Source organism: Halichoerus grypus, chromosome 13, assembly GCF_964656455.1.
Source record: "Halichoerus grypus chromosome 13, mHalGry1.hap1.1, whole genome shotgun sequence".
Lineage (NCBI taxonomy): Eukaryota > Metazoa > Chordata > Mammalia > Carnivora > Phocidae > Halichoerus > Halichoerus grypus.
This window is the reverse complement of record NC_135724.1, coordinates 85,882,428-85,905,592: the sequence shown is the minus strand read 5'-3', so window position 1 is coordinate 85,905,592 and position 23,165 is coordinate 85,882,428. Positions and strand designations below refer to the sequence as shown.

Below are 23,165 nucleotides of genomic sequence, written 5' to 3'. Positions count from 1 at the left end.
TGACATTAATTAGTGACACTAATCTGTCAGACCATGGTCCTAATTGGTCTCTAGACAACTAGCTTAGAGGCAAGCAAGGGCAGTGAACCTTTTTCTCACAAAATTGTGCCAATGATCATACAGGTTACTGGGCAAGAGAATGTAGAGACCCTCTCCTCGAAAAGTAACTCCAACATTTCCTACTGATATTAGATCAATAACCTCTGCTTACAAAGGATGGCACACTATTAAATCTGGACATATACAGAGAGATCTTTCAGTTAAATTAATGGAGGCAAACATCATGGTCCAGAAATATAATTTGTGACCAAGCCTGCATGACAGTCCAGGTAATAACCCACGCACTTGCTGAAACACTCCTTGTATGACATCCATGAAAAAAAATTAACAGCTCTACCAATTTTCTGACCATCCTTCCAGGAGAAATATAGATATACCATCCTCCACTAACTGCTGGACCTAAAGCACTAGTCATCTAGGGGGTGAGTAGATAACGGCAAGGGTTGGCTCTCCTTTTTAAGCCCTTCAGCTTTATCACAGGATGGCAGACAGCAAACACTTGAACTTAGGCTCCAGCTCAGGGTCCTGGTGCCAAGTTTTGGTGAAAGTATCTTATGCACTGTCGAGGCTGTGAAATTCAATACTGCCAACAAAGAAGGACTACTGGATGTTAAGACTTCCATCACATATGCTTGCCTCTCACTCACCAACAAACCCCCCCCCCCCCCGGCAGCAGCCGTCACGAGGCCACCAAGTTGTACCTCTGCTGGTCCTTACCTGGCACAGGCCAAAGCCACCAGAGCAGCAGCGGCATTTTCTTTTTGCTTATGTGGGATGTGTCGGCCGGTGTCAGCAGGGTCCTCTAGCCAAGAGCACAGCAAAGTTTCGATTCCATTGAGACAGTCAGCAGGCTCCTTGGTCAGGCTCAAAGGCTGGCAGTCACGAAGGCAGTTCAATAGCACCTCAGCAGTTATGTTACAGAGAGAGGGGTCCGTTCTGCTCTGGGACTGAATAAGGGGGAAGACCAGCAGGAGCCCCATCCGAGACGTGAAGGGAGCTTGCTCGGGTTGCTGCAACAAGCCCTGGCGTTTGAGCAGAGCCAATGTTTCCTCATCACCCGAACTTTCTCGTTCATGCTGTTCCTCCAAGGCCAGCTGGCGCTGGGCATTCCACAGTCCTCGTAAGGCATTCAGGCGGTATTCCAGCAGGCGCGCGTAGGCATTGCTCTGATTCCCACAAACAGAGCGCAGACGTTCAGCTAATTCCGTCGGGTTCTTGGTCTCAAATGTTAAAATCTAAGGGAAGAAACAAAGAAGTTGGTAGGTACTGTTTTCACCATGGCTTTCATCTATGGATGCAAATATATCCAATGGTATCTAAAAATGGTCCACATAAATCAGCTTAATTGGGGCCAAATCTGAAACCATGTGCTGTAAAGCCAGGTATTTGCTGGAGATTTTTTTTCCCGTGGCGTTTCTGCTAGTGCTCCAATTAAAAGTAATATCAGACCTAAGTCAAAGAAGCCAAATCATGAAAACAGTTAAGGGTGGAAGTCAGAAATTAATTCAAGTAATTTATTTTAGAAAATTGAGGTATAGGTCCTTATTAAATGCTTTGGAGTTAAATGTAAGTCTCTAACTCCCATTACCAGGTGGATTGTAAGTGAAAAGAACAAAATTTTATCTTCAGAATCGAATATACCTACTCATAAATGACTGATACTGTATTGTTCTTTGATTCTGAAGAACACTCCATTCTTACTACTGTTAATCCATTATTTCAATTGGTGACATGGTATAGATTTATTCAGTTCATACTGATAGAGGAATCACTACTATTTTCTTGCCAAAACATACAATTACCAGGAGGCCTCTAGACTTTCAGCAGCTAGGGGAATAAAACCATTAAATCCTTAATCCTAAGACAGGAACCAGCTATCAAGATAAAGAATTTAACTTTATGATGCAAAAAGTCGATGCACAGAACTTCAACTAGGTTAAAACGAACAGACTATTGTAAGCAACAAAGGAGGGCACTCTAGGGGCAGGCACATTAACAGACTATCAGGCGCCAGGGGTATCTGGTTCTCAGTAGACCAGAAAGTCAGGGTGAGAAGAGGATTGAAATAAAAGCAAAGAAAATTCTGTCACGTCATTGGCACTGCATTTTAAAAGGTTATAGATCACTTTATTTCTCTCAGAAACCTGCAAAATACTTTTACTACTTCAAATTTTGCCCTTAAAAACTGTTAGCCCAATAAAACAACAAGAACTTCCAGAACAATGTAAACACTGTAACTGCCTTGCTTAGCTATATATGCAAGTCACTGAACTGAAAAAATGTTGTTTAAACAACAAATTCTGGGGCACCCGCTGGCTCAGTCGGTAGAGTGTGCAACTTGATCTCAGGGTCATGAGTTCAAGCCCCACGTTGGGTGTGGAGCCTACTTATAAATAATTCCAATTCAAAAAATGTACTTCATTTATTTGAAAAACATGTTCAGTGTTGAAAAAAAGGATAAACAATTTGAATTTCAGTGCCAGACTATCAGATCAGAAATAACATCCAAATGCCATAAGATTTCAAACAACAACTTAGCAATAAGAAGAAAAGAACCATTGAAACACACAACTTCAATGAATTTCAATGGCATTGAGTTGAAGGAAAGCAGCCAATTTCAAAAGGTTGCATCTGTAAGATTCCATTTAGGACTTTCTGGAAAAAACAGAATAAAACTATGGTGATGGAGAAGAGATCAGTGATTGTCAGAGGTTAGGGGAATAGGCAGGGTAGGACTAATATTGCGATAGTATGAAGAAGTTTTTCGGGATGAAGAAACTGTTCTGCATGCTGGTGGGGGGGGGGGGACATGAATCTATAGGTGTGTTAAATTCATAGAACAGTAAACCCCCTAAAAAGGTCAATTTAACTGTATGATAATTTTTAAACAAAAGGAAAAAAATTCCAGCCAGGCTGTATTTGTATTCAACTAGGTACCATTGGGTAAAGCTATACTGCAAGTCATATTAAAATTAAAAACTAGGGCCATTTTTAGTTTTTAATACAACAACGTTTAAATGGTCTTTTACAATCAACTCATACCAAACTGTATTTTCCTACCTTTTAACTGGATTCAAACACAAATCACCCTTTTGATTATTTTTCACATGGCAGCAGATAAAATAACTCAAGTTCCTTAAAAAAAAAAAAAAAAAAAGATCACATTTCAAGGGCAACCATCTACCTTGAAGCTGTAATCAATATCCAAGGAAGCTAGACTGCCTTTTTTTTTTTCCTTCTAGGATCTCCCCTCAAAAATTAGCCTCCACCATTAAAATCAAAACCAAAGACTGAGAGGATTTTAATGTTGTTAAAAAAATTAAGGGGCACCTGGGTGGCTCAGTCGGCTGACCGTCTGCCTTCGGCTTGAGTCATGATCCCAGAGTCCTGAGATCAAGTCCTGTATCGGGCTCCCTGCTCAGCGGGGAGCTTGCTTCTCCCTCCAACACCCAATCCCCCCCCCCAGCCCCCGGCCATGCTCTCTCTCGCTCATGCTCTCTCAAATAAAATTGAAAGAGAAAACAACCCACAAAACTTTGTCTTCCTAGTTATGAACATCTAAAACAAATTTTAAGAGCTTTCCAGTATTGGTTTTATGATTTTCATTCAACTCTGATATAAAATACATATGAAATAAAATACATATGAAACACATAGGTGTTCCACACATTTTATTTATGGTACACTGATCTACTTAGGTTATATGAAGCAACTACTAAAAAATTCAATAGACTTTTATTAGACCCAAGAATCAAAGAACAACTCAGTAACATTAAACCCACCAATTTCCTTTTATCAATCTTAAAGATAAGTGGTTCTAAAATGTGATATTTCATGGTTCATAATGACGTTTATGATTGAATCTATATCTAACTCCAAACATTAAGACTAGCTGGGAAAAAAAAAAAAAACACTATATAATATACTTCTGCACTTTCCTTGTGATTCTATTTTTATAAGTACTTCAGTTACATTTTGGCATTCCACTTGAAAGACAAATATTCTGAAAAGATATGAGTTATAATTAACCAAATATTATATGATATACACACTTAAGTGACTTATGTTTATTGATTTAGCAGTATCTAAGGCACACTATGCTTTCAGAAATCCATTAGATTACTCAGCATTATCCATTCCAGTGGCCCCTCATGAAAACTAAGAACCGTGCACTTCACACTGCTGCTTTTCAGAATTCTAAGTTTGAAGGTCATGGCCAAAAATCATTTCATAAAGACATCATACCTTTGAGTTTTAGTACGTCAGCTATGAAGGATCTATTCTGGTACTTATGAATATTAAATAGATTTGTCTCAGATCCTCATATAAAACCACTGCTCTCAGTAACTGCTCTTAAAGAAGATAAAAAGACCAGAATGTCATTAGAAAATGAACACTTTTCTCTTTAAAAAGGGGGAAAACTACTTAAGAAAGGGAAGATCCCCATCATCCTTAATCAGAAGGAAGGGTCACTAACTGTACTTCAGTGATAATGAAGTCACCCAATGAATAGAAGTACTTTCAAAGTAATGTGTTGCATTAATTTTTATCATACATGACACACAAGTTTAAGCTAAGACAACAGCAATCATTCTGGAAAGTCTAACAGAAGGTAGGCAAAATATTCTTTGCCAGCCAAATCTGGCTTTGAACAAGACTCCAATATTTGACGTAAGAGCAGTTATAGAGGATCAGCTCATTTCAGCCAATTTCTCTCCATTTTCCATGTGGAAAAATACAGGAGCATGCACCCGCCAGCCATGATGTGAAATGTGAAATGTCAACACGCATTTCAAGTAATTGTCATAGTGAGAAAAAGCACAGAGAGGCTTTTGAAGTAGTAGAGAATGTTACAAATGAAGAAATTAACTAAACCAATAATTGACAGAAAAGATTAGGGCATCTTTCTAAGAATTTAACCTAAAAAAAATTTCAGAAATAAATGCACTGAAGTTTTATTATAGTGGAAAAAGTAGAAGCAATTTCAATATCTAAAAAGGAAGTGTTCAGGGGCACCTGGCTGGCTCAGTCAGTACAGCATGTGATTCTTGATCTTGGGGCTCTAAGCTCAAGCCCCACGTTGGGTGTGGAGATTACTTAAAAAAATAAAATCTTAAATAAAAATTAAAAAAAATAGAAGGGAAGGGGCGCCTGGATGGCACAGGTCTTGATCCCAAAGTCCTGGGATCGAGCCCCGCATCAGGCTCCCTGCTCAGAGGGGAGCCTGCTTCTCCCTCTCCCACTACCCCCTGCTTGTGCTGTCTCTGTCAAACAAAAAAATAAAATCTTTAATAATAGGAAGTGTTCAATTAAAACATGACAATGGAAATTACACAAGAACTTAAAGTTAAAACCAAAGAAAAAGAAAAATTATATACGCCCTATAAGTAGGACTGTGTAAAACATACTTGTTCAATTTGAAATGTCATTAGTATTTGTGGTAATAGAAACATGGATTTTTCTCTATTAAAAAAACCGTGATGACAAGTTAAATAGTCCATATTTAAGCAATCATAACTAAAGGGGATATTTTTCAAAAGCAAACGCTATCTTTAAATAACTGGTAGTCAAACAAATGGTGACACAATTGCTAGATTTTAAATGGGGGTGGAGGGGACATCTGACCAAAAAAATCATCACAGTACCACAGGATATGCTGTCCTTAAATCCACTGACTAGTTCCATCTGTTGCACTTTGGCAGCAAATAACATAGGGCTGGTTAGATTCCTGGTTAGGAGGGAAGACTGAATGGTGGGATGGGGAAGACCACAGATACTGGGAGCTATGAATGAACAATAAAACCTTTCACTCTCCAAGAAGAAAGGATACTTAAAACCCAGGACTGTGCCCACCTCGGGAGCACATATACTAATACTCAGGATCACTCAAGCTCCAAACAGATGAATTACATTACTGTACTCCCTAGTATGGTACATTAACCAATTCATTACATGTACCCGTCAGCATAAAAGGAATTTATACTTGGGTTATTATTTCAAAGCAGATCAACTGGCCAGACTTGCAAACAAAACTTTGCAGGAAAGGCTATAGAATACGGAAATCCTCTCAAATGTTAGAGTGGATTTTTAAACGCTTCTATAAGTTTTCCTACTTTTTTCACATTACGAAGATGGCAATCATGGCCAAACTGAATTGCATATGGTAATTTACAGAATGTAAGATCTCAAGTGAACCAAGTAAATGAATTGTGAATGGAAGGATGGAATTCTATCTCTAATATGAAAGGCTAAATCAACAGTGGATCACTTATCAATTAAATTAAACCCTGAAGCTGCATATCCTTATCCAATCCTGGAAATATGGGTTCATTTGAATTCTTTCAACATCTCCTATTTTTAAAAAGGGTCTTTTACTTAACTGATAACACGATTAAGTTCCACAGTTTAATTCATGAGTTTTAGCCCCTAGCTTGGTGCCTTAACTAGAATGGCCCCTGACTAGTTTCCAGATTGTTCTGCTTTAGATCAACCCTGTAAAACCTGCTCCAGCACTCAGCGATCTCGCCCACATCTTCATACACCTGCTATTGATGGCAGAACTGCCAGAACTGTGAGGACTCAGGGCACCTGGGTGGCTGAGTTGGTAGAGCATGTGACTCTTGAACTCGGGGTTGTGAGTTCAAGCCCCATGTTGGGCGTAGAGATTACTTAAAAACAAAAACTTTTGAGGACTCAGTAGCTAAGAAATCACTTTTCCAATTCTTCTTGCATGAAAGTTCCATCTTAACCTGGCCCCATCCAGTTTTCATCTTTTGTCATGTCCCCATGACCAGGGTCCTATTTTTTTCCATCTCCTGGCGTTTTTGCCTAAATGTTCACCCCATTCAGCCCAACTCCTACCTAACTTTCAAAATTCAGCTCTGCTACCTACTTTTGAAAAATTCTGATTTCCTTACTCTCTCTCACTCTTCTCCTTTCCAAAATTAGCTTCTATGTGTTTCCACAGTATCCAGCACATACCTCTATCAGAGGATCCACTACAAACTGTAAGGAAAAATGTGTCTATTTCACAATAGGAATGGATCGATGATTCATTAGGAGTAAAGGAAAATCTCTCTGAAGAGATGAACTTTGTTAACTGCTCACTTCACATACTTAACACTTACCATACCACGATATATTCAAACCCTTAGCATAAATACATTTTAGTAAACAAAACACAAACACTGGTTTTTATTTATTTATTTATTTGACAGAGACACAGTGAGAGCGGGAACACAAGCAGGGGGAGTGGGAGAGGGAGAAGCAGGCTTCCCACGGAGCAGGGAGCCCGATGCGGGGCTCGATCCCAGGACCCTGGGATCATGACCTGAGCCAAAGGCAGATGCTTAACGACTGAGCCACCCAGGCGCCCCAAACACTGGTTTTTAAATAGAAAAATGTAACAAAGAAGGAAACCGTGTAACTCTAATATGTGTAACACCACACTACTATGTTGTTTGTTTACAATCTGTCCCCTCTTTCAACTGAGAACTAAAAGGGGGAAAACCATAGCTTATTCACATTTGTACCACCAGAGCTTAGCACAGTGTGGCACATAAATGTTTGATAAATTAATGAGAAGATACATAAATTCCAAGAATAATTCTCTTCGGATGTACATCTGGTTCCCACCACTATACATCTGAGTAACCCTCTTTCAGCTGGACTAATTATAAATCTGCCTTCTGGAGCAATAGAAAATTCTTCCTCTTCCACATAAGAGCCTTTTAATCAGATGAAGAAAACACATGTAATGGAAGGAGGGAACACCAGAATACAAGTTAGAGCCGTGGTTCTCAACCCTGGCTGCACATTTAAATTGTTTTGGGAGGGGTGCCTGGGTGGCTCAGTCGTTAAGCGTCCCAGGGTCCTGGGATGGAGCCCCGCATCGGGCTCCCTGCTCAGCGGGAAGCCTGCTTCTCCCTCTCCCACTCCCCCTGCTTGTGTTCCCTCTCTCGCTGTGTCTCTGTCAAATAAATAAATAAAATCTTTAAAAAATAAATTGTTTTGGGAGCTTTTTAAAACAATACTAATGAGTGGGCCCCACTCCAGTAGATTAACTCAGAATATCTAGGGATGGGACCCAGACTTTTTTTCCCACTCCACAAGTGAAAGCAATGTGTGGCCAAGATTTCAAACCACTGAGTTAGGGGTAACTAGGTTCCAGCCCAGACTCTGCAAGTAACAATTTCCCCTTAGGTATTTCACTTAAACTCACTCAGTCTGTGTTTCTACATCTGTAAAAATGAGGCCAAACACCCGCCTCCATTTACACAGCTAAGGTCAAAACACATGTTCAGGGAGTGCTCTGAAAAAGCTAAAACTGCTGAACAACTGTTAGGATTTCCTTATTTTAGACCAGATCACCACCAAGAAAGGAAATTTTTTCATATATCCCTGAAAGAAGGAAGTCCTGACTAGATAAAAACTGGGAGTGTTGGGGATGGGGGAAAGGAGGCATGGAATTAAACACATGCTTTGTCTGAGCCAACACTGTTTAAAAAAATGCTAATGCAATCTTAAAACGCATTAGAAGAATTCCAGTGTCAGGAGCAAGGGAGGTAATAATCCCATTTATATTCTGCAATGGTCAAACTATAACTGGAATATCCTGTTCAGTTCAGAGTACCTCATTTTAAGAAGTCATTAGCAGACTAGTAGGAGTCCAAAAGAGGGTGATTTGACTAATCTGGCAATCATGTCACATGAGAAACGGTTAAGGAACTAGGGATGCGTGGCCTGCAAGGGAGGAGTTGGAAGGGGGAGCAAGCTTCATAAAATTAAAGGGCTGTCATGTGGAAGAGGAAGACTTTACTGCTCTAGAAGCCGCAAAAATAGGAAATTACTGGGATGCACAGCATAACAAAGAACTTTGATAATAATTCAAAACAGTGTGAATCACAAGTCCTGGATGTATTTAAAAAAAAAAAAAGATTCTTGGGATCCACTTACAAAGACTGTTTCGAAAAGTCTAAGATGTACCCTGGAATCTACATCTGACGCAGGCTCTCTGGGTAATTATGGGCAGTCTTCAAAAATAATTTTTATAGAAGGTTTATTATAATTTAATTCACACACCATAAAATTCACTTAAAGTGCAAAATTCAATGGCTTTTGGTATATTCGGAGTTGTGCAGTCATTACCACAATTTTAGAATACTTCCATCACCTTCAAAAGAAACTCTGTACCCATTAGTAATCTCTCATTTTCCCCCAAATCTCTTAGCCCTAAGCAATCACTAACCTACTCTATAAAGTTACCTATTCTTCACATTAAATATAAGTGGAATCCTGCTATGTGTGGTATTTTGTGAATACCCTCTTTCACGTAGCATTGTTTAAGATTTGTCCATGTTGTAGCATGCATCAGCACTTCATTCCTGTTCATTGCTGAATGATATTCCATTTTATGGATAGACCACATCTGATTTATCCATTCACTGGTTGATGGGACACTGGAGTTTCCACTTTTTGGCTGTTATGAATAATGCTTCTATGAACATTTAAGTTTTTGTGTGGACATAAGTATATAAGCACGAGGGATAAAAACCTAACAGTGAAACTGCTGTCATATGGTAACTCTGCTCACCCTAGGGAGGAACTGTTAAACTGTTCTCCAAAGTGCCTGCACCATTTTACATTCCCAGCAGCACTGTATGAAGATTTCAGTTTTCCACATCATTGCTAACACTTGTTATTATCTGTCTTTTGATTAGAGCCATCCAAGTGGGAGTGAAATGGTAACTCATGTGGTTTTGATTTGCATTTCCCTGCTGGCTAATGGTGTTAAGCATCTTTCATGGGCTTATTGGTCATTCACCTATCTTTGGAAAAACTGTACTTTGAGAAACCATGACTTTGCCTTATCAATAAGAACAAGAACTTCAATGGGCAGAAACACATCAAAAAAACAAAAAGAAAAGAATACATTTAAACCCACAAGCTTATAATAAGAAAAAAAAAATCACCATTCGATGATGTTGGCAAACCAATTCATTTTGAAAAGTGGTTAATACAGGTAAAGAGTCAAACATTTATCCTGCCTTTCTCATATGAACTGTACACCTAGATAAGCAAACAGTTGAGGAAAGAAAACTTCCCTTTACAGAAGCATTCCAGCTAATGAAGGTATGACAGAATAGATCTAGGCATTTGAGCTTTAGTAGCTGCAAACATCATAAGCAGCAGCTATTACATGCCTACTGATGAAAACATACACCACCCCCCGTGAAGCAGTCTTACCAAAAAAAAAAAAAAAAAAAAAAAAAATCAAACTTAAATCTGATCAAACCATGGTCCAGAAGAACAAAGTTTCTTCAAATAAACTTTAAGGCAGGAGGGGCAAGAAAAGAGAAAGGAAACAGTTTAAAAAAAAAAAAAAAAAACAACCAATCTCAGTGTGTATATCTTATTTAGATCCTGATTCAAACAACCTTTAAAAAATATTAGCACAATTATAAGACAATTGGAAATTTGAAAACTACCTGTATAATTTAAAGGAATTAATTTTTAAAGATATGAAATACTTTTGTGGTTATGATTTTTAAAGAAGTCCTTATCTTTTAGATACATATTGAAATATTTATGAATAAAGAGATTGGTCATGGAAAGACATCCCATGCTCATGGACTGTTAGAACAAATATTGTTAAAATGCCTATCCTACCAAAGCAAACTACACATTTAATGCAATCCCTATCAAAATACCAACAGCATTTTTCACAGAACTAGAACAATTCTAAAATTTGTATGGAACCACAAAAGACCTCAAATAGCCAAAGCAATCTTGAAGAAGAAAAGCAAAGCTGGAGGATCATAATTCCCCACTTCAAATTATACTACAAAGCTCTAGTAATCAAAACAGTATGGTACTAGCACAAAAATAGACACAGAGACCAATGGAACAGAATAGAAAACCCAGAAATAAACCCACAACTATATGGTCAATTAATCTTTGACAAAGCAGGAAAGAATATCCAAAGGGAAAAAGATGGTCTCCTTAACAAATGATATTAGGAAAACTGGACAGCAACATGCAAAAGAAGGAAACTGGATCACTTTCTTACACCATACACAAAAATAAATTCAAAATGGATTAAAGACCTAAATGTGAGACCTGAAACCATAAAAATCCCAGAAGAGTGCATAGGCACTACCTTCTTTGACATTGGCCACAGCAACTTCTTTCTAGCAATAATCAACTATTGGGATATTGGGACTTAAGGGATATACCAAAATAAAAAGCTGTTGCACAATGAAGGAAACAAAACTAAAAGGCAACCTATGGAATGTGAGAAGGTATTTGCAAAGGACGTATCCAATAAAGGATTAGTACCCAAAATATATAAACATATATGAAGAACTTAAACTCAATACCCCAAAAAATAAATTAAAAAATGGACAGTAGATATGAACAGACATTTCTCCAAAGACAGCCTGCAGATGGCCAACAGACACATGAAAAGATGTTCCTTAGGGAAATGCTAATCAAAACTACAAGGAGTTATCACCTCACACCTGTCAGAATGGCTAAAATCAACAAGCCAAGGTGGCGCCTGGGTGGCTCAGTCATTAAGCGTCTGCCTTCGGCTCAGGTCATGATCCCGGGGTCCTGGGATCGAGCCCCGCATTGGGCTCCCTGCTCCGCAGGAGGCCTGCTTCTCCCTCTGCGGCTCCCCTTGCTTGTGTTCCCTCTCCCCCTGCTTCTCTGTCAAATAAATAAATAAAATCTTTGAAATAATAATAAAATCAACAAGCCAAGAAAACAACAGGTATCGGCAGAGATGTGGAGAAAAAGGAACCCTCTTGCACTGTTGGTGGGAAGGCAAACTGGCGCAGCCACTGTGGAAGACAGTATGGAGGTTCTTCAAAAAAAGTTTAAAAAAGAACTATCCTATAATCCAGGAATCACACTACTGGGTACTTATCCAAAGAATACAAAAATACTAATTCAAGGGGCTACGTGCACTCCTGTGTTTACAGCAGCATTATTTACAATAGCCAAATTATGGAAGCAGCCCAACTGTCCATTGATTGATGAATGGAGAAAGAAAAGGTGGTGTATATATACAATGGAATATTATTCAGCCATAAAAAAGAATGAAATCTTGCCAACAACATGGATGGAGCTAGAGAGTATAAGTGAAGTCAGAGAAAGACAAATACCACACGATTTCACTCATGTGGAACTGAAAAAACAAAACAAACTAGCAAAGGGGAAAAAATAAGAGACAAATCAAGAAACAGACTCTTAATTATAGAGAACTGATGGTTACCAGAGGGGAGGAGCGTGGGGGGGTAGGTTAAATAGGTGATGGGGATTGTGATGAGCACCAGGTGATGTATGGAACTGTTGAATCACTCACTATATTGTACACCTGAAACTAATATAATGCTGTTAAAAAGTGATGTGTCATGGATTTACTTCAAAATAATATGGGAGAGAAGTAGCAGTTATAGCTGAAACAAGATTGGCCATGAGTTGAAAACTGAAGTTGGTGATGGATTACATAGGGATCCATTATGCAATTTTGTTTTGTTTTTGCAATTTCCCAGATGTTTCATAAGAAAAAGTTTTTGGAGGGTATCTGGGTGGCTCAATCAGTTGAGCGTCTGCCTTCAGCTCCGGTCATGATCCCAGGGTCCTGGGATCGAGCCAGCATCAGGCTCCTTGCTCAGCAGGGAGCCAGCTTCTCTCCCCCCCCCCCCCCCCGTTGGTGTTCTCTCTTGCTATCACGCACGCTCTCTCGCTCAGATAAATAAGTAAAATCTTAAAAAAAAAAAAAATTTTTTTTAAGGCTGTCAAAACCAAAACAGGGTACACAGAGGTTGTAAGAAGCCTGCTGCTGGTCGTATCAAAAAGAAACAAGATGGCTCTTTATCACAGTTCTTATAAATGACAAAGATTTCTTCTTCCAATGCTAGGACTCTATTCAAACAAGCAGTCTTTTTTTTTCTTTTTTTTTTTTTTAAAGATTCTATTTATTTATTTGTCAGAGAGAGAGAGAGAAAGATCACAAGCAGGAGAAGCGGCAGGCAGAGGGAGAAGCAGGCTTCCCGCTGAGCAGGGAGCCTGATGCGGGACTCGATCCCAGGACCCTGGGATCATGACCTGAGCCGAAGGCAGCTGCTTAACCAACTGAGCCACCCAGGCGTCCCTCAAACAAGCAGTCTTTTAAAACAGATCTAGCTAAATCACCTTAATTTTCCACTTCATTTTGCTAATAGAAAACTTTTCAGACCCTTCAAACTGTTTACATACAACTATTAATCGACTTTCCTAATATATTTGCTTAAATGCTTACCCTTAAGGAACACAACAGAAAAAAAGAGAAAATACATTTTAAAATATTTAAAGTGCAATTCACATGCAATTCACCTCTAAAGTACAATTATTGTTTCTGTGAGCAATAGATTTATCACCAAAAAATATGCTTCATGAATCAAGGTTGTAATACGTATGCTGGGATTGATGACTAACATCTGCTCCTCCAAAATATATGCATGAATATACTCTTATTGAGCAAATAGGTTATAGTTAGTGCCCCTCCCCAATACTATTTTACCAATCTAGATTTATAATTTTTTTTAAGATTTATTTGAGAGAGCAAGAAAGTGCATACACGCGAGTTCAAGTCGGGGGGGAAGGGACAGAGGAAGAGGAAAGCATCTCAAGCAGACTCCCCACTGAGCCCAGAGCCAGATGTGGGGCTCAGCCCCATGGCCTGGTAAAGGGGTGCCTGGGTGGCTCAATCTATGTTTAGCCAAAAAGATTTTGTAAAATGGGATGGAATAAAAATAGAAATAAACCAAAAACTCAGGAGAATGTCAATTCATGTAATGAGTACCTAAGAATCACTGGATTACTTTCTAGAGAAGGAAGAGTGTGCACAGAAAGTACTTACTGGTTGGGAGATGAGGCAAGAGAAATAATAGGTATAATACATTATCTACAGCATATTATAAATTTAACCAAACCCCTCAACTTCATTATCATTTAATATCAACACTTTTACCTTATTAGTGTACTTTTTGTTTTTGAATTCTGAACTAAATATTTCAAAATTTGTACTAGGTTTGGGGAGGCAGGGGAGAAAAAAAATCCTACTAGGTTTTACAGAATTGCTCAGTAAAATCTATTAGTAAAATGCAATAGTACTAAATACTACAAGAATGTGAAACAACAGGAATTCTTAGACATTTCTGGTAGGAATATAAATTAGCACAAACACCTTAGAAAACAATTGGCATTGTCCAGTTAAATTGAAAACGCATTGTCTTAGTTGCTGTTCTAACAAATCCCTACAAACTTAGAAGCTTAAAACAACAGATATTTATCCGCTCACAGTTCTGGAGACTGGAAGTCCAAAATCAGTATCCCTGGGCCAAATTCAAGGTGTTGGCAGGACTGCACTCCCTCGAGGGGGCTCTAGGAGAGCATGTTTCTTGGCTCTTCCACCTTTGGACAGCTGCTGACATTCCTCAGCTGTGGCCACATCGCTCCCTCTGTGAGCACATGGCCTTCTCCTTTTATACTGTGTGCAGTCTCTCTGCCTCTCCTCTATTAAGGACACTTGTGATTGCACTTAGAGCCCACCTGAAAATCTAAGGTAATCTACCCAACTCAAAATCCTTAACTTAATGACATCTGCGAAGAGTCTCTTTCCATATAAGGTAACATTTACAGGTTCCAGGAATTAGGACCTGATATCTTTGGGGGCTATCGTCCAGCCTACTATACGCATATAGCCTACAATCCAGCAATCCACCCCAGGGTAATTCCCCTCTGAAACTCTTGCACATGAACACGAGGACAAGTACAAGAATATTCACAGCAACATAGTAACACCAACAAAAAAACTCAAATATCCATCAATAAGAGAACAGATACACAATGATGTAGTCATATAATTAGGAAGCAGTGAAAATTAAAAGTAGAGCTACACACATCAACATACAAGAATCATATAATACATGTGGAGCCAAGAAAAAAGCCACCAAAAAATACACATGGCAACTACATTCATATAATAAGTTCTTAAAACAAAAAACTAAGCTCTATAATGTTTAGGACTGCATACATATGATAAAACAATAAAGAAAAGCAAAAGACCATGCCGACCCCGCTCTTGAAACCAACCCCACAAAGTGACACAGTAGAAGAAAGGCAAAGATTCTTTTATGCCCATGGACAGTGGCGTTATGACAGGAAGCAGAGTGGCTATGGTGGGCAGACTAAGCCGATTTTCCACGAAAAGCCTAAAACTACAAAGAGGATTGTGCTGAAGCTTGAATGTGTTGAGCCCAACTGCAGATCTAAGGGAATGCTGGCTGTTAAAAAATGCACGCAGTCTGAACTGGGAGGAGATAAGAGAAAGGGCCAAGTGATCCAGTTCTAAGCTTCATATTTTGTTATATTATAAAGACAATAAAATCTTGACGCTATGTTCACTTCAAAAAAAAAAACGACAAGAGGGGCGCCTGGGTGGCTCAGTCAGTTAAGCGGCTGCCTTCGGCTCAGGTCATGATCCCAGGGTCCTGGGATCGAGCCCCGCGTCAGGCTCCCTGCTCAGCGGGAAGCCTGCTTCTCCCTCTGCCACTCCCCCTGCTTGTGTTCCCTCTCTCGCTGTGTCTCTCTCTGTCAAATAAATAAAATCTTTAAAAAAAAAAAAAAACGACAAGAAAAGAAAAGCAAAAGATAAATAAACACAGAATTCAGGATACTGGTTTCCTATGTGGGAGAGAGGAAGGGTTGTAGAGCACGCAGGGGGTTTTAGAGGTATTGGTACCTTTAAAGGTGTATTTCTTAAGTGGGGGGGTAAGATCACTAAATTTATTTTAAATAATAGATATATATATTTTTTAAATTTTATTTATATATTCAAAATTTCTACCCAAAATATCTATACTTTTTGAATATATATTTAATAAAAAATGTTGTAATTCCTTATTATTCCAGTCCTGAAAAGCAGACCAAGATTATCCCTACTGCTGATAAACACTTAGTGGTTTCTCTAGAGATGGCATCATTGCATAACTAAAGTATTCCCAGTATGCGGTGTGAATAGCCCAAGTGCTTCACATTTTTAGGAACAGCGTGAGCCGATACACAAACTAGGCTCTGGGTGATGCTGTAGTTATCTCTGCCTCCAGGAGCTGCTGATTAATGTTTAGGGAGACTAACGCCTAGAGCAGGGGCTCTTAATGGAGGCAAGGGAGGTGGGGGTGGGTAGAGATCGCCTCCCGGGGGACATCTGGCAATGCCTACACACAGTTTTGGCAGCTAGAAGTATAGAGGTACTACCGAGGCACACCGGCATCTGGTGGGTGGAGGCCAGGAACGCTGCTAAATAGCCTACAATGCCTCACAGCTGAGACTCACCTGGCCAAGATGGAGAAACCCTGCTCTACAGTAACCATTTGATTCCAGTGCATGCAATAAGCCTAACTCCTGCCACCTGACACTGTGTATGTGACAATGAACTCTCCCATAAGGGATATAGAAAGTCCCAGCTGGCAAAATCTGTCAATCCTCAGAACTGTGCACAGGCGGGATTCTAATCATATGCTCAGTTAAAATACCAGTTTTACAGATGATTATTATGTACCAGAATTCTGATAGATTGTAAACTCAAGGGTGCAGACTTACACTCATTCATCTTTATATCTTCTACCCTAAAATCTCAGTATAATTTGAATTGTTTCTCCTGAAATAAGGCACAGAGTACAGCACCTAGCATGTTGTAAGCACTCAATAACATTAGTTAATATTATTTGAAATAAAAAAATTTTTTTCACATTTATTGTAAACTCTGTCAATATAGTTGACAACTCTATTTTATTCCCTTAATATGTATCCCATGCACATAACCTGGCACATAATAGCTGCTCAATAAATATTTATTGAATGAGCAAATGACTAAAATGCTACCTGATAGTACACATACAGCCCTCCCCCCCAACAAAACAAAACAAAACCAACAACAGAAAACAACAGATATAATGAGGAACCACTTCCAAACACATTCGCAGGTCAGCACTTCTATCTGAGACTCCAGACCTCCTCTTCCTTTGGTCAACATCAACAAGATAGCTGAAATCAGTGGTATTCAAACTTTGAGTACAAAATCAGAGATTAATTCTAAACCCATGGCCTATAACTGTCAGCTATGTTGGGCAAGAACGTGAATATGCACACAGTGACTACTAAACAGAAAGTACCAATGACCATGGCTGACATTAAGTATTTCTAAGAAAGATGAGAAATGCTGCATCTTTTGTGCCACTGAATCTTGCCCTTCCCGTCAATTCCTGCTCACAGCTGTGCCTGACTAATTAAAACTGCCTGGAAACCTAGTCTATCACTTTGCTGGTTATTTCTTTTACTAAATCAAAAGACTCCACTTTAGGATTCAAATCCATCTGTCTCTCTCAGTCTGCAAAGAACAAATGTTCAAAAAAACTAACCAAATAGCTAAAATTAAATGTACCTTTCCTAGCTAAGACTTAATATACTGTTGGGGGCAGGGAATAAGGAATATAAGGATATATCACTAAAAAGAGGGTAATACAAAGCTTACCCATATAGATACTTACATATTCATCTCCTATCTTAGCAAATCAGGGACAAATACAGAAACTATTGGCTAAAATGGATTTACATCTAAAAACAAAACTTTCTGGTGAAATTAACACCTATCAAACATTGCTCAAAATAATTACATATGACTATCAACCCCAAAGGTTTGCTCATACATTTTTCCTTTCATTTGGACTTTAGAAAGCCTAAATTGATTCATAACCTATAGTTTCACTTTAGATATCTGAAATATACAGGTTTCATTGCTGAGCTACTGGTCCTGTCCCATGTTCAGAAAAACATAAGAAAAAAAAAAATCTAGGGCGCCTGGGTGACTCAGCCGGTTAAGCGACTGCCTTCGGCTCAGGTCATGATCCCAATTATTAAAGCAAAATACATAAAATCCCCCTCTGCTTTTACTATCACCTCTGAGTTATAAAGTCCCTGCCTAGAAATGATACAGGATGAACACATGGAAATATTCTACAACAATGAAAAAGACATAGTGCACTATGGATTTCAACAGCTACAAGTTGCTCCTTTTTTAATTTTTGCTGCCAACACCACATATACCAAATTATACCATGTTATTATACCTATGCTCTGAAATGTCACAAAATATCTAAAGTTCAATTTCTCTTTCCAATATGATTTTTTACCAAAAGAATTGATTTTTGGGGTGCCTGGACGGCTCAGCCAGTTAAGCATCTGCCTTCAGCGCAGGTCATGATCCCAGGGTCCTGGGATGAAACCCAGCATCGGCATCGCATCAGCCTCTGTTCAGCAGGGAGTCTGCTTCTCCCTCTGCGCTCCCCCCAACCCCCGCTCATGCTTGTACTCTCTCTCTCTCTGAAACAAATAAAATCTTAAAAAAACACACACAAAGGAATTCATTTTTTTTTTTAAGATTTTATTTATTTATTTGACAGAGAGAGACACAGCGAGAGACGGAACACGAGCAGGGGGAGTGGGAGAGGGAGAAGCAGGCTTCCCGCTGAGCAGGGAGCCCAATTCAGGGCTTGATCCCAGAACCCTGGGATCATGTCCTGAGCCAAGGCAGACGCTTAACAACTGAGCCACCCAGGCGCCCCAAGGAATTCATTCTTTAGTAAGCAATGTAACAGACAACAAAATGAAGCATAAAGCATAATCAAAAAATTTTACATCTTGGAAAGTTATTTCAAAAACACTAATTTACCACATTGATGCACATTTAACTTACAATACTGTATTACTGGGAGGTTACTGAATAAATGAAAAATGAGGTTCCTTCTTTTTTTTTCAAAATCTGTAACTGCAATTTTATAATTGCATTAAAATTCTTAAAACTACGGTAAAATCACCTCCTAAGACATGTATCAATTGGTTTTTTTTAATTGCACTAGAAACGTGTTCTATCAAACATAAAAGAAAATAAATTCCACCAACTAAGGCTTAAAAATATTTTTGTTACATGGATTTATTGTAGAGTTCAACTCATATCCCCGATGTCCCAGAGCACATAGGTAGCTGGTGATATTGACATTCTCCCAAATTTTTTGACAATACTAATATTTTGACAAATACTACTGAATTCTATTTATAAATAAATAAAATAAAACGGTATTCTTCAAATTCAATTCGACAAGCTTCATTTATGATGTGGATTCTGATGTACAAAGTATTAATAAGCACTGTGAGGATTTAGAAACATTTGATATACCAAGATACTGAACATTGTTTTATTAGAGAAAAATTGGAATCAACCTAAAATGTCTATCTATAGGAGAAAGGCTAAATAATCTCTGAGGAAGTTTCAAAGAATGAGACTAAGCAATTCATATATATATAATATAGTTGCACATAATTCATATTCATCTACATATAATTCATATACATACACACATGAATCAAGGTCTAAGATATACTGAGTAGGAAAAAACAAGTTGCAGAAACATGCATGTAACAACATTGATGTTTAAAAAGACAATACTAGGGATACCTGGATGGCTGTCAGATAAGCTTCCTACTCTTTGATTTCAGCACGGGTCGTGATCTCAGGGGTGTGAGATGGAGCCTGGCATCAGCCTCTGTACTCAGCGGGGAGTCTGCTTCGCTCCCTCTCTCTCTTCGTCTCTCTCTCTTCGTCTCCCTCTCCCCCTCCCCCTGCTCGTGCATGCTCTCTCTCTCTAAAATAAATAAATAAATTGTAAAAATAAATAAATATAATCAAAAGACAATACTATATATATTCTATGGTGACATCTTCAGGCTTTGTGACTAAACAAGCTAAGGATTGAAATGAACATGCCAACTGCCACAGGGGGGACAATGGAATGGGATTTGAACAGGCCTGAATATGAATTCTAAATCTCTCTCCACAAGGACTCCTGAGGCAAGTCTGTAGAATCACTTAACAAATTTTTGTAATAAATTTTGATTTCCATTTACTTAGAGTTGTCCCTCTGGGGAAAACATAAATTTTTTAAAAGCATTTCCAACTATTAAAAGTTTTCAATCTATTAAGAGATTTAAGGAGAAAAATCAACAACAACCACTGAAATATCCTACAATGTCCTATTTCTTTTTAAAGATTTTACTTATTTATTTGATAGAGCACAAGTCAGGGGAGTGGCAGAGGGAGAGGGAGAAGCAGGCTCCCCACTGAGCAGGGAGCCATATGCGGGGCTCAGTCCCAGGACCCTGGGATCATGACCTGAGCCAAACGCAGACGCTTAACCAACTGAGCCACCCAGGTGCCCCTGCAATGTCCTATTTTAGTGAAACAATTAAAGCTGTACACCAAAAACTGCAGGGATATTATAACTGGTCCTGTGATTTCTGAAACAACTTGGATAATGTTAAGCACAAAGAATATGGCCTAGTAAACAGCCTCACTGTAAGAAACCTAAATAAGACAAGGTGCCTTAAAAAATGGAACTCTAGGATTAGAAATAACCTAATAACAAAGCCAGGTAATTTAAGTAAACACTACACCGAACGTGGGGCTCGAGCTCATGACCTGGAGATCAAGAGTCACATCCTCTACCAACTGAGCAGGAAAGGTGCCCCCTCATTTTTGAAAATAGGAGATAAGGAGATAGGGAATACATATTCCTAAATAAAAGCTTTCCTACTAGAAACAGGTTATCAATTATTCGGATTAGTATTTCACACATGGGCAATGGTAAGGTCCATGGCAAAATGGAGAATGCAGGTCCCTCCTAGACACGTTCAAATTCAAGTATTTTTGAAAACTCTGCATGCCAAACAAAAACTATCTGTGGGTTGAACTCTGCCTCCTGATTATAGTTTATAATCCTTGTGGGCTCAAATTCTTCATACCTCAATTTCTTTTTCCATAAATATATACATTTATTATATAAAATATATATTTATATTTTCATGGGGCGGACAAGTACTACATTTTTAACTCTCTTGTCAATTAAACTGCAATAAAGCTGAAAAAAAATCTGATGATAAATCAGCTGGCATCTGTCAAGAAAGTGCCTTGAAAAATGAAACTCTAGGATTGGGACTAACCTAGTGACTGAAATACAAAGCCAGGTAAATTTGAGGAATTTACTTATACTTCAGTTACCTACCACTAACCATCAATAATGCAGACTGATATTAGGAATAATATCAGACCCCTAGTGGATAGAACTTGGGCTATGATCCACAACCTTCCTTCTATTCCAACATAGCTGAGAGATAAATCACACTCTCCAGTCATGGTGGTTCCCTAAGGCAGTGATACTCAGGGCAGAAGGAGAGGGGGCCCCATGGCAGGTGTTAAGAATTGCTGATTTCAAACATAAGGACAGTATGTTGGCCCAAGACTTATTTGCTCACATGCCAACTGCTTGCCATATGAACTATAAACACATTCCATTTATATGGATGACGTATAATAGGACAATACACAGAATTCCCTGTTTGAGCTGTTACAGGCTGTCACCTTATTGGCTCTGCCAAGTTCTTGTCCAGGCTTGAGCAGAAACAGTTCCTTCTTAGTTTGGACAGATTAAATGGTGGGGCACAGTCACATGAAGGTTGAAAGTTTTAAAGACCAAGCATTCTAACTGCAGGGAAAAACTTTTTTTTTTCAGTTTTTTTTTTTTATTCACTCAAAGCACTGCAGCACAAAGAAAAGTTATGATTGCTTTGACATTAAGAAATAAACAGGATTAACACAAGTGTTCTACAAGGAGATGCATTAGGAGGGCCATATATTTTATCTCAGTGACCCTGGCATCTTTGTATTTTTGTAAGCAATCTCTAAAGCAATAGTTAAGGAACTGATCAATTTTATGGTTGAGAAAAATAAGCTACCAAGCAATTCCAGTACGTCCTTGAAATAGGTTTTGTGACGCTACTTGAATGTTGTATCAAACAGAACTATGGATCAAAAACTTAAAACTTGGGGGGTGCCTAGGTGGCTCAGTCAGTTAAATGTCTGCCTTCGGCTCAGGTCATGATCCCAGGGTCCTGGGATTGAGCCTGTGGTTGGGCTCCGCGCTCAGCAGGGAATCTACTTGAGGATTCTCTCTCTCCCTCTACCTCTGCCCCTCCCCCCACTCGTATACACATATGCACACGTACTCTCTCTGGAATAAATAAATAAATCTTTAAAAATAAATTAAAATAAAATCTTAAAAAAACTTAAAATTTATATGCACTAAAACGTTAGGAAGAGCATAATCCTGGTGTTTACGTGCACACATATATGTTTTATATATAAATACATGGCTGTATACATACCGTGTATTTATAGAAGGGGGAGAGAAGTGGAACCGATTTAAAATCTTTACAATGGAGGATTATGATTTTTAATCTTCTTCTTTTTTTTGTCTTTATTTTCCAGGCTGAGTATAATAAATAAAATTGCCTTTGAATGGGATGGGGGTAAAATATCATGGGGAAAAAGACTTAAAATATAACAGTAGGTGAATAAAAGAGGCTACAAAACAAAAAACATTTTTACTACTTTTTAAAAAACTACACAGAGAGAGACCTAGCATGAAATACTCTAAGATCAACATTTTAAAAATTTGCCACATGATATTTCCATGTCAAGTTATTCACCAGTGAAGAGTCTAATTGGCAAAGATAAGCCATGCTTCTGGGGATAGAAGTCAGATGAAACATCTAGCTTCGCTTCTCTCCCGTTGTTATATGAATCTCAACTTATCCATGCTGGGAACAGATGGCAAAAGAAATTGGCCCAGAATTCAGCTGTGGCAGTACAAACATGGTGGTCAGCAGGAAATACATTATTCTTAATTTTAACCTTTTCCTGGAAACAGCGCCTGGAGCGTTACGAGTAAAAAATGGGGAGCAAGTGTAGGAGGATTTTATTTTCGGTAAGGGCTGAGAGCAAAGGAGAAAAACCAATTTGATTAAAGGAGACTACCTAATTCTAGAAAAGCAATAGATTATGCTGGTAATACCTCAAATAATTTTATATTTCTGAAAATTTTTGTTTTTTGGAAAGGCAACTGGAAACAAAAATAGCACTTTTTCTTTTGGTATCAAATGTCTTA

At 38.6% G+C, this 23,165-nt stretch overlaps 1 protein-coding gene across 7 annotated transcripts in view; it reads right to left on the bottom strand.

Annotated features, from left to right (window-relative positions):
- Nucleotides 1-23,165, bottom strand: part of HECTD4 (HECT domain E3 ubiquitin protein ligase 4) — a 178,521-nt gene that overhangs the window by 129,455 nt on the left and 25,901 nt on the right. For all 7 annotated transcript variants that reach the window (XM_078060946.1, XM_078060947.1, XM_078060950.1 and 4 more), the window contains exon 2: nt 778-1,295. In XM_078060946.1, coding sequence (XP_077917072.1) covers nt 778-1,295 — 518 coding nt within the window. The remainder of the gene's footprint in view (nt 1-777; nt 1,296-23,165) is intronic.